This window comes from Rhinolophus sinicus, linkage group LG02, assembly GCF_036562045.2.
Source record: "Rhinolophus sinicus isolate RSC01 linkage group LG02, ASM3656204v1, whole genome shotgun sequence".
NCBI lineage: Eukaryota > Metazoa > Chordata > Mammalia > Chiroptera > Rhinolophidae > Rhinolophus > Rhinolophus sinicus.
Window position 1 is genome coordinate 148,517,057 of NC_133752.1, and position 10,232 is coordinate 148,527,288.

The 10,232-nt window shown below is 51.6% G+C and overlaps 1 protein-coding gene across 2 annotated transcripts; it reads right to left on the bottom strand.

Moving 5' to 3' along the window:
• ATG101 (autophagy related 101) lies at window positions 1–6,087 on the bottom strand. 2 transcript variants are annotated; one of them, XM_074325657.1, is made up of 4 exons: window positions 5,973–6,087; window positions 5,566–5,690; window positions 2,728–3,046; window positions 1–690 (listed from the first exon to the last, which is right to left on the bottom strand). In XM_074325657.1, the coding sequence occupies exons 3-4, from the start codon at window positions 2,977–2,979 to the stop codon at window positions 286–288; spliced, it is 657 nt and encodes a 218-aa protein (XP_074181758.1). In that variant the 5' UTR covers window positions 2,980–3,046; window positions 5,566–5,690; window positions 5,973–6,087; the 3' UTR covers window positions 1–285. The 2 variants fall into 2 exon arrangements, with proteins under 2 accessions (XP_074181758.1, XP_074181757.1); XM_074325656.1 differs by having other exon boundaries at window positions 2,728–3,050.
• Between the last annotated feature and the right edge of the window lie 4,145 nt (window positions 6,088–10,232).

Below are 10,232 nucleotides of genomic sequence, written 5' to 3' on the forward strand. Positions count from 1 at the left end.
TCACATTCTTAACTTTATTCCCCATCCTAGCGATGGCGCTTCTGGACAGTGGAGAAGGGGGACCCCACCATGGGTGTGGTGACATCGTGTAGGCCGGACTTGACCGTCAGTGACGATTATGAGGTTGACCAGCCTGGCAACCACAAATCGAGGAAGCCAGGGGATGGCCCTTCCGAGTCTCACCAAGGACCTGGAGCAGGTTCCAGAGCCCCAAGGGCCTCACAGTGCAACCCCTGGAGGCCACGGTCTGCGAGCCATCGAGGACGCCCGAGGCCCCAGGAAGGCCTACAGGGCCAGTGTGTCTTTGATGAGCCTGCGCATGGTGGTGGTGACCGAGGTGCCCAGGGCGTCAGTGATTTGGAAGGAGATCTTGTAGAGGTAGGGCTGCACGTCCCGCAGGCCGGTGTCAAACACGTTGTCCACCTCTGACTGCGTGGGCATCTTGGGCAGGTACTCGTGCCGGTTCATCACCTCCACGATGTTGATGATCTTCTCACAGAGCTTCTCACCCACCTTCTCCCGGCAGATCTGCCGCTCCTGCTCCGTGGCCAGCGCGACCACATGCACCTTGACCGTCCACACTTCCCAAGGGATGCACTCATCTGAGAAAGGCCAGCGAGACTTCTTCTTCTGGTAGAACTCCAAGGACATCTGCCCCAGGCCATCGCCACCAGAGGTGCGCAGTGCATCCTGGGAAAGAAGGCAGAACAGCTGAGCAGGCCACGACAGGCGTGCTCACCCCATGAGCGCCTGCTTCCTACGCCCCAGGAAACTACACTCTCCTCACTCTATTAATCCTTCAGGGAGGGCACGGAATGAGACCCAGAGAGGGTAAAAGGATTTGGGTGATGTGACACAGCAAATCGCCTGCCTAAAATTGAGTGGTTCAAGCAAAACAACAAAATGTGTCTCCTCGCCCAACTCCTCCAGCTTTGCTCAGAATTGATGTTTTTTAAGTACTTATTCTGGGCCAGGCACACTACACACACAATCCTACTCATTCCTCTCAACAACTCTGGGAGGCAGTAGTATTACCTCTAATTTATTGAGGCAAAATGAGGCTCAGAGTCAAGTTATCTTGCCAAAAGTCACAGGCCAGTGACTGGCTGCTCCAAGGTTTGAATCCAGATTGTCTGACTGCAAAATCCTTGCTTTTCACCTTTACATGAAGTGCCTTCCTTCTCCTTCCACAACCCCACCCTTTCCTGGGTTTGGCTGGTTGGGTGCGAGGGTCCCCATCCTTCAAAACGTTCTCCAACACCTCCTTCTCCCCAGGTAAACCCTACTGCCTTCCTCACTGCCAAGTAAGCACAATCCTTCTACTTCATTCACTCAATGACAACCTAAACTCATATCGTCTCTAAAGAAAAGGGGGGGGGGACTATAAAGCCCAGTGATCCCTGGGTTTTTGATTAGAAAGAAGTCAAGGAACAAAAGGGGGAAGGGAGGGGAAGGAAAAACCAGACCTGGCTGCTTCTCCTCTGAGCAGCAAATGGAACTACCTGACCCAATAATTCTGCCTATGCCTCCCCTCACCCCCATGGCATGTGGTGGCCCCACATTCCTCCTCCTAGGGCAGCCGCGACCCTGAAGCTCCTTTCCATTTGAGTTAGGCAGAGCGAACCCAGAGGGTAAGAATGCTTCCCTGAAGTCCTGAACCACTCATCAGGGAATAAGTCTGTCCTTCATGGACAAACCAAGGTCACGCCATTGGCCGATAGTAATAACGGCTAATGCTGCTCTAATGCTTCCTGTGTGCAAGGCTGTGCCAAGCACTTGACATCTTTGACTCATTTCCTCCTCAGAGTGCACACACCTTTGAGGTAGGTATGGTTCTCATTCCAATTTTATATACAGGGAAACTGAGGCCCAGAGGAGTGGCAGCCTGGCTCCAGAGTCCATGTTCTTAACCACTATGCTGAGTACCACTGCCTCCCGGGAAGGGGGACAGGAACCTCTTACGAACTTGCCCTTTCTGGGCTCAGAGGAACAGGGGAGGAGAAAGCTGTGGCCTGGGAGAGGGTCCACACGGTGCCCGACACAGCGCAGGGACTCTCCAAACACTTGTGGAATGGAAGTCCGACAGGAAAACCCTCCTCCTCTGACCTGAGATGGTACCTTTAAAAAATTCCCCTTGTTACTTTCAAATTTTAAAATACCCACTTGTTGAAATAGTGAAAAACTGCAACCCTGAATAAAGACAAAACTGAAAATCACACCCCCTGTTCCCGCCTTCTGAGGTTACCAACATTAGCCATCTGGGTGTCCCTTCTACCTTTCTCCAGGCCTGCCCAGGCACACACAAACACGAGCCACACTGCCCAAAGGGATGCTCCAGCTGGATGGCAACCACCTGAGCCCAGCAACCCTCCCTCAGGAGTTTTGTGTGGCAAAGGCCCAGACGGGCGAAAGCAAACATGGAAGCGGAAGCAGAAAGGTGTCAGTAGACAGCGCTGTGGAATCAGAGCAAGTGAAGAGCACAGGGCAGTGATCGCCCCAGGGGACCCAACTGCCAGGGCTGAGGCCTTCCTCCTCTCCTTCTTCCTTGGCATTTATACGAGCCCCCTCTGCTCCACCAACCCCCCAAAAAACCACACTCCCAGAGGGCTCTGAACATGCCTGTTCCTTAGAACCTGAGAGAAGCCCACGCACACACCCAGGAAAGGTAAGATGGTCCAACAGGGAGCTGGGGTGGAGGGCTATCCGCGGTGCGCGTGCCACCCCTACCTTGAATTCTCCAACCACCTTGCGCAGCGCACGGTCCAGCTCCTCCGAGGAGACGCGCACGTAGGTGAAGTCGATGAAGTCGCAGTCAACGTCCTGGGTGCCCACGGTGCCAATGGAGTAGGTGCCCTCCTTCTTGTAATGGAACTTGCCTGTGCTTCGGTGTAGAAGCACCGTGTGCAGCACGGCCAGCATGGCCTCCTCCACCTGCCGCCCCTCCACCGACACCTCCAGCACCTCGGAGCGGCAGTTCATCCTGCCGTCAGCGGCCCACACAGGGGTGGGGGACAGGACAAGACGGGAGCTTCACCCCACCCCAGGGCTGCCTGCAAGAGCCAGGTCAGAATGCTGACACCTTCTCAATGATCCGCGTGTTACCTGCTCACTTCCTTCCAGGCCCAGCCCAGTCCCCGCCTCCATAGCCCTCCTCTGCATTTCGGCAGCACATACTATCAGAAATCTTAGACTTTTGGGATTAGTAAGGGGGAGAGCTTCAAAGGTACCAGGCCAAACAACCCGCCAAGGCTTGAATTCCATTGTGGTATTCAGGGCTGTTCAGAGCACATGTTCACTGTGCAACAGCTGTCAGGCACTGGCCATTCAAAGACAAGCATGGCTCCTGCCCTGGAGAAGCTGCCAGGATGGAGCTGAGACAGGCAGATAAACATTACCACACTGGCGAGACTAGAAGGTAGCAGTAAGAAATGGAAGATCGGAGTCTGATTTCCCAGGACCTTGAATGACCAGGTTAAGGCATTTGGACTCTGTCCTGGGGGCAGTAAAGAGTCAGTGCACCACTGTGCCAAGAACAAATCTGTGCATCTGAAAGTTAACTCTGGCTGATGGGCAAAGAATGGCTCTTCACTAGTTTGGGGTCACAAACTGCTCTGAGAAGTCAATGAAAGTTAAGACGATTAGGCTTTAAAACTTGTCTGACCATGCAATACACCCCAAATCTCACACATTTCCAGGGCCAACCACAGACTCTGGGGTAAAAACTTGCCAATTTAAGGCCGAAAAGCTGGGCAAGGAGTCCAGTTAGAGGCCACTACAATAGTAGCAGTTACAGAGGCGGCTCAATGGATGTGGGGGGAGTGAAATGCAGACTGTGGGGGTTACGTCCAGCAGTTCTGAGTTTGAATACTAGCTCTTCCATATCTTGCTCTGTGACATTAAGCAAATCACACAACCTCTCTGAGTCTGGTTTCTTATCTGAAAATTTGAATTGTTGTGAGGGTTAAATAAAATAACACATGTAAAACAGAACAGTGGTTAAGAACAGTGACATTAAAGCCAGATATGATTTGGAACTCCAGCTCTGACAATTGCTCACTGTGTGTTCTTGGGCAAGGTGCTTAACTCCTATGTGCCTTGGTTACCCCAATCTATAAAAAGGGGACATTAACAATAGCTACCTTGAAAGTGTTGTCTGGAGAACTTAGCATCTCTAACGCATTTAAAGCAGTACCAGGCAAGTAGTAAACAGCATTAGCTACTGTAATTATTATATTGTTATTGCTGAGAGATGATACAAGGTTACACAACTGCACTGGTGGAGAGAGTGGGAAGAAAAGAACAGACTTGAGAACAAGAATTTATTAAGTAACTGAACATGAGCCCAGAAAGAGAGAGAACCATCAAGTTTCTTGACTGGGAGTGTTCAGCTTATAAACCTCCCCTGACGGGGAATTCACTGTCTCTCGTGGCAGACCATTCCATCTTTAGACAGCTCTGTTCAGTTATTCCTACTACTGAAGGCATCTGTCTCGTAGTGCTCCAAACCACTAGTCTTAGTTTTGGTTCCAGGCGCCACACAATAAATATCACCCTTTGCAAAAACAAGCCTTTCAGATGTTTAGAGGCATCTGTTCCATTACCCCCTCACCCCTTCCACAGGTAAGTCTCCAGCTGTAGAAGGAGCTCCACCATAAACCTATCAGCTCAACATACCTTATCCCCTCAGTGTCCTGACAGCATTTCTTTTTTGTTGTTTTGTTTATTTTGTAATTTAGATTCCACAGGTAAACAAAATCCCATGGCATCCTTACAGCTGTCTTCTGTTTATTTCCGTTTGTCTCTATTCCCCTTAAACAGTGGTGCTCACCACTGAACACACAGGGCATACGTCAGAAATCAAGCTGCCTCTGCCTCTCACTAGGCGACCAGCCCGGGGCCACCTGAGCTAGCAGTCATTTCTTCATAGCTGTTAACCTGTCTTATCTCTCACTAGGCACACAGTTCCTTAATGACAGGGATTGTATCCTATTCATCACCAGAAACTCAGTACCTGTAACCTAATACAATTACTGCTCAATTCATCCTGACCCAGGAATTCCAGGTCCTTCCGAGGGTTGCTGGATGGGTTTCACCTGTGCTCTTAGATTAAGGATGAGCAGGGCTCTCTTGCTCATTTCTTCCCTCGAGTTTAACTCCACGAAGCAGTTTCCCATCTAGAGACTTCCAGCTCTGCTCCAGCTCCTCTTTCTTCCACAATTCCCCCCTCTGGTGTCCCCCACAAACTTTCCAACCAGTGTTCCATCTCTTCACTTCTGCCCCAAGGCCAGGCCCTTCCCTCATTCTCAGCGCTATTCTAGGCTCCACACTTCCAGGAAATCAGTACTGACCAACTCCAGGCTCCTTCCCACAGCAGCCAGCTCTGGTCTGGGATGAGCATGTCTGTCCCCTCACCCTCACCCCCACCTCCGACGAGCAGGGAGTTCTCCAGAGCTGGGTCTGGGAAGTCTCGTGCCTCTGGTGCCCCCAAGGCCCAGGTCTGCAGAGCACAGGGGCAGAGACTGACAGATGCCCTCTCAGAACCAGGCTGGAGCCCACGCCACCCACCTTACGCGTAGAGGCTGAAGCGGGTCACTCAGGCTCCGATCATCTCCTTCCTCCTCCTCGCGTCCAAGTGCGATCTCTGCAGGTCCTCCACAACTTCCGCGCGGCGCTCGAGCTCAAGAGAGGGGCTAAAAGCAAAAACAGAAAGCATTCAGCTCAGCATCATGACATTCAGGAGGCATGCAGGAAAGACGTCCATCCCGGGTCCCGTGTTTCCCACAGCCTCTCTCCGAGAACCTCCACAGTTCGGGGACCAGAGGAGAAGTTGACTCCGCAGAGGTCTCAGGGTCGCGCCCCACGCCCCACCTGGCCGGGCTCGGAAGTTCGAGGGGCGCCCTCCCTCCCGCCAGTTCAGAGAGCGCCCGCGCTCGCCCACAAGAAGGGACCAGGCAGTTAGAACGTCCCCCTACCTCCCTGAGCCCGCGTCCGGGACCCCCGACCACGCAGACACGCTGCCCGCGGAACCAGACCACCACGGCAGGACGCGGTGCCGGCCCCGGAAGCCGTACCCGCCCCTGAGAGCCGGACGGCTCCACCTGCCCCAGCGACCACGGGCGAGGGCGAGCACAGCTGGCCGAGCCTGGCCGCCAGCGCAGCTGTCCAGACCATTTTACATCCACGTGAGCAGACAAACATAGCCATCGACTTCTCTGTAATTTGTGTTCTACCTTGTTCTTGATTATCTCTCGGATTTTAAAATTTGATGGTGAGAAGTGTCCCCCTCATTTGGACGAGTCCATTCACTTCCACCACCGAGAATGTTGTTGTGCTTCGGCTGGAACAACTCACTTCCGCCATAGAGACGAGAGGGAAGGAGAGGCCGATGAGCTCTGTGCTGCCTCCCGAGGCTGAAAGCAATCCTGCGCGGCGAGCCAGCCCCTAGGGCGGAGTCCCACACTCCCGGCTCAGGGCCCTAGAAGGGGCACCGATCCCGCAAGACAGGGGGCATGACCCGCGGAGAAGTGCCCTGGAGATGAGCCCGGGCCATTGTACTGCAAGACGCTGAGTGGATGGCAATACTTTAATTTGTTCAATGCATAATAGACAGGATCCCTGGCCCCACAAAGATGCTGTAGAAAGGGACTCAACCTTATTCTGTTATCTTCATACAGAAGCACAACTTGGTGCTGTCCCTTGACCAATCTGGTGACAGTTCTTGTAAGGCCTCTGTGTGTGCCTCTTGACATCACTCATCCTTTCTGATTTCCTCCTTTCACACAGAGAGCTGTTGTGAGGATCACAGAGAGATTTCATATGAAAAACCTTTGTGAACTGTAAAGTGGTATACGAATACGAGTGCATTTTTACTGCTGGGTAACTTCCTGGGAGCATGTTGGCACTCCATGGAGACTGTAAGCCCGGGCAGATGGGGGATTTGTCAGTTGCTCTCTTAATGCCCACAGAACCTGGCACACCCCCAACACCAACAGGAGACACTCTTGAGTTGTTTACTTGGGAAGTAAGATGCTCATTTTCCTACATACACTCTTTCCCAAAATAATAATACGTAGCATTTATTAAATGGCATAGAAAGGGCATTATTGTAAGTTTTATATGTTAATTAATGTAATCTTATGATAAAGAAATTGATGCTAGGAGAGGTTAAGTAACTTGCCCAAGGTCACTTGGTAAATGGCAGAGCCTGGAGTTCAAATGCAGGATTCCTTACCATACTATAGAAGTTCTCTTTCTAATTTCACCACTCTGACCCTCCTGGGCACGACTACACCCCAATACACCACCCTCAACACCTGCTCTCTGTGGGGCAATGCCTTGATTAGCAGTATTTGCCCATTTTCTGCAATGGCCAATTTCAAGCTGCAGGACACCACTGAATGAAGACTCCAGAATCAATGAAGGATTACATTTTGATCATCAGAGGTACAGTTGGCTCTAGACTACGAGTACCAATGGCTCTAACATACCACTGTCTCCTACCCACCCTTTAGATTTCCTCTCTCCCACCCAGTTCTTCCAACCCCCCCCCAACCCAACCTCCTCTTTTGGCTGACCTCCCCACCCCATCTGTTCCCTATCCCCTTCCTTCCTCCCTATAGTTCTGCCTTTGTGCAGCCTTGGTCTCTGGTCTGTCTCTGTCCCAGGTATGGATACCTCTCCTCAGGCAGCCTCAGAGTAACTCCAGAGCCTGGGGAAGGTGAAAGCTGCCTGCCTTACAGACCAGCAACCTCTTCTGGAGCCTGGGCTTAACCTGGAGGGAATCAGGATAAAACATTAAGAGGGTCCGTGAGAGGCCAAACAAGGGGGACCCTAGGAGGTTAGAACTTCAGGGGTGGGGAACCAGAGCCTAACTCCCAGAGACTTGCAGTGAGTAAGAAGAGTGTCTGACCTCTCTCTACCATACCCTGACACACTCTGTCCCAGAGCCCTTTGCTGCCACCATCCAGACACCATCATCATCTCACTACCAATCATTGAGCCTTACTAGGCACCATGCCAGCACTTCATATGCACTATTGTGTTGATTTTTACAACTACCTTTGAAGGTAAATACAATACCCCCCCCCCCCCGCAATTTACACATAATGAAACTGAGGCTGAAAAATATGTAGTGACTTACTTTGATAGCTAATTTTATGTGTCAACTTTACTGGGCCACAGAATCTCCAGACATTTGGTCAAACATTATTCTGGGTGTGTCTGTGAGGGTTTTTCTGGATGAGATTAAGATCTGTATCCAGTAGACTGAGTAAAGCAGATTGCCCTCTCTAAGGAGAATCATCCTGAATAGAATAAAAGGGATGACCCACCCACGAGTAAGAACTCCTACCTGACTGCTTTCAAGTTAGGATGTTGTTTTTTTTCCTGCCTTCAGATTTGAACTGAAATAGGCTGTTGGCATGTGGAACTATACCATCAGCTATCCTGGGTCTTCAGTGGTCTGGCTGCAAATCTTGTGCCTTGTCAGCTCCCATACTCACATGAGACAATTCCTCATAGTAAGTCATAATCTCTCTCTCTCTCTCTCCCTCTCCATACACACACACACACACACACACACACACACACACACACACACAGAGGTTGCCAGAAAACTGTATACACATTTTAAGAAAGGAAAAATTGTATTAATTGTAATACTCAATCTATACCAATAACAAAAGATGAATACAGGTCACGTTTGACTTCTGCAATTACAAGAGGTGCTCCAAGTGATTACCATCAGTGTCCATACACTTCTGATTACGGCGAACTCCTGCCTGAGCATAAATAACATCTCTTAAAATGTGTATACGTTTTTATGGCACCCCCGGTGTGTGTGTGCGCGCGCGTGTGTGTATCCTATTGGTTCTGTTTCTCTGGAAAACCCTGACTAATACACTTGCCAATGCCACACAGCTTTTCTTTCCTCATTCCACCAGTCCTTTTACCCATTCTTGTCCTTACTCCAAAACTTACCTGCTCATGGAGGCTTTCCTGCCTGAGGGTAAGGCCAAGCCCTCTTACCTCTCTTATCTCAGGCTCAGATGCTGGCCAAGCCTTGCCTCCTCTGACCTCCCTGAATCCTCACAGGGTGTTTCTCATTGTACCTCAGGCCCTGGGTCCTACACCCACGTGTGTGGTCCTGTCAGGGAGGGAAGGTCTTGCCCAAAAGAGTGAGACTGTGTGGAATGAATTCTCCCATCCTATGCCATTACCCCCTGATGATCATTCATTCATGCCACACATATGTAACTGTTCACATGCTAGGCCCATGTTATACCAAGGTGGACAAGTTACAGCCCTTGCCCTCTGGGAGCTCAGAGTCTTACAAAGAAGATGGACCAGGAGATACACCTGGGCAAGAGAACACAAGTGGTATGAAAGAAATGGCAGCAGGTTTTGCAGGGCTAGAGGGGGCCACGATGGAGGCTACTGTTGTCATTCCAGAGAGATGTCTGTGGCCTGGATAGAAAGTGACACATTCAGAGTGAAGAGGCGTCCCAAGTCATGTTCTCAGCGAGTTGGGAGGTGACTGGGCACCAGAAGAAAACCGGGACAGCCGCAGAGAACACAGGATAGCAACCTGCAGAGATGGGAGGGAAGGGATGGTTAGTGATTCCAGGAAGAAGTGGGGCTTTATTTTAAGGGAATTATTCTGGGAAGGCTTCTTGGGTAAGAGATAAGAAAAGAGCTGGGGTAGAGGTCTCACTGAGGACTGAGGGTGGAAACTGAGGGCTCTGAGGCAGGAAAGGTGAGGACTTCTCATCCAGAGCCCAGAGCCACGACCAGCCAGGCAGACAGGCAACCGGGTGAGGCCTTCTGAGCCAGGTCTGCCGCAAAGGCCTGTGGGGGAACTTGAAGGCCAACAGGAGACCTTGGGAGTAGGCAGCTGGCTTTGCATGGTGAATGTGGCCTCGGATGGCCCCACCCCATCCTAGTGCATGCCCAGGGGAGAGCTAAGCCCTGAAGCTGGCCCTGCAGGCCACCCCCAGCCGCTACAGAGCTGACCCCTGTGGCGTCACAGGGAGTGACTCAAGCCCCAGCAACAACAATGAGTGGGACTGACGTCAGGCTGGGGCTCCTGACGGTGACCAGCCTGCCTGGGTAGCCAGCACCCTGCCTGCTGACCCTCTAACAGGGCAGGGCCACGGGGGCGGGGAGGGGGGTGCAGGGATGAGGAGGACCAGCTGTCTCCTTCTGACATCTGCCCCTCTGGGATCCTGGACAGG

Bases quoted from the DNA above. Each gene is read 5' to 3' on its own strand.
- ATG101 (XM_074325657.1), bottom strand. From the start codon at position 2,979: ATGAACTGCCGCTCCGAGGTGCTGGAGGTGTCGGTGGAGGGGCGGCAG. The intron at 691-2,727 runs GTAGGGGTGGCA...CTTCTTTCCCAG, and splicing joins AGGTGGTTGGAGAATTCAAG to GATGCACTGCGCACCTCTGG.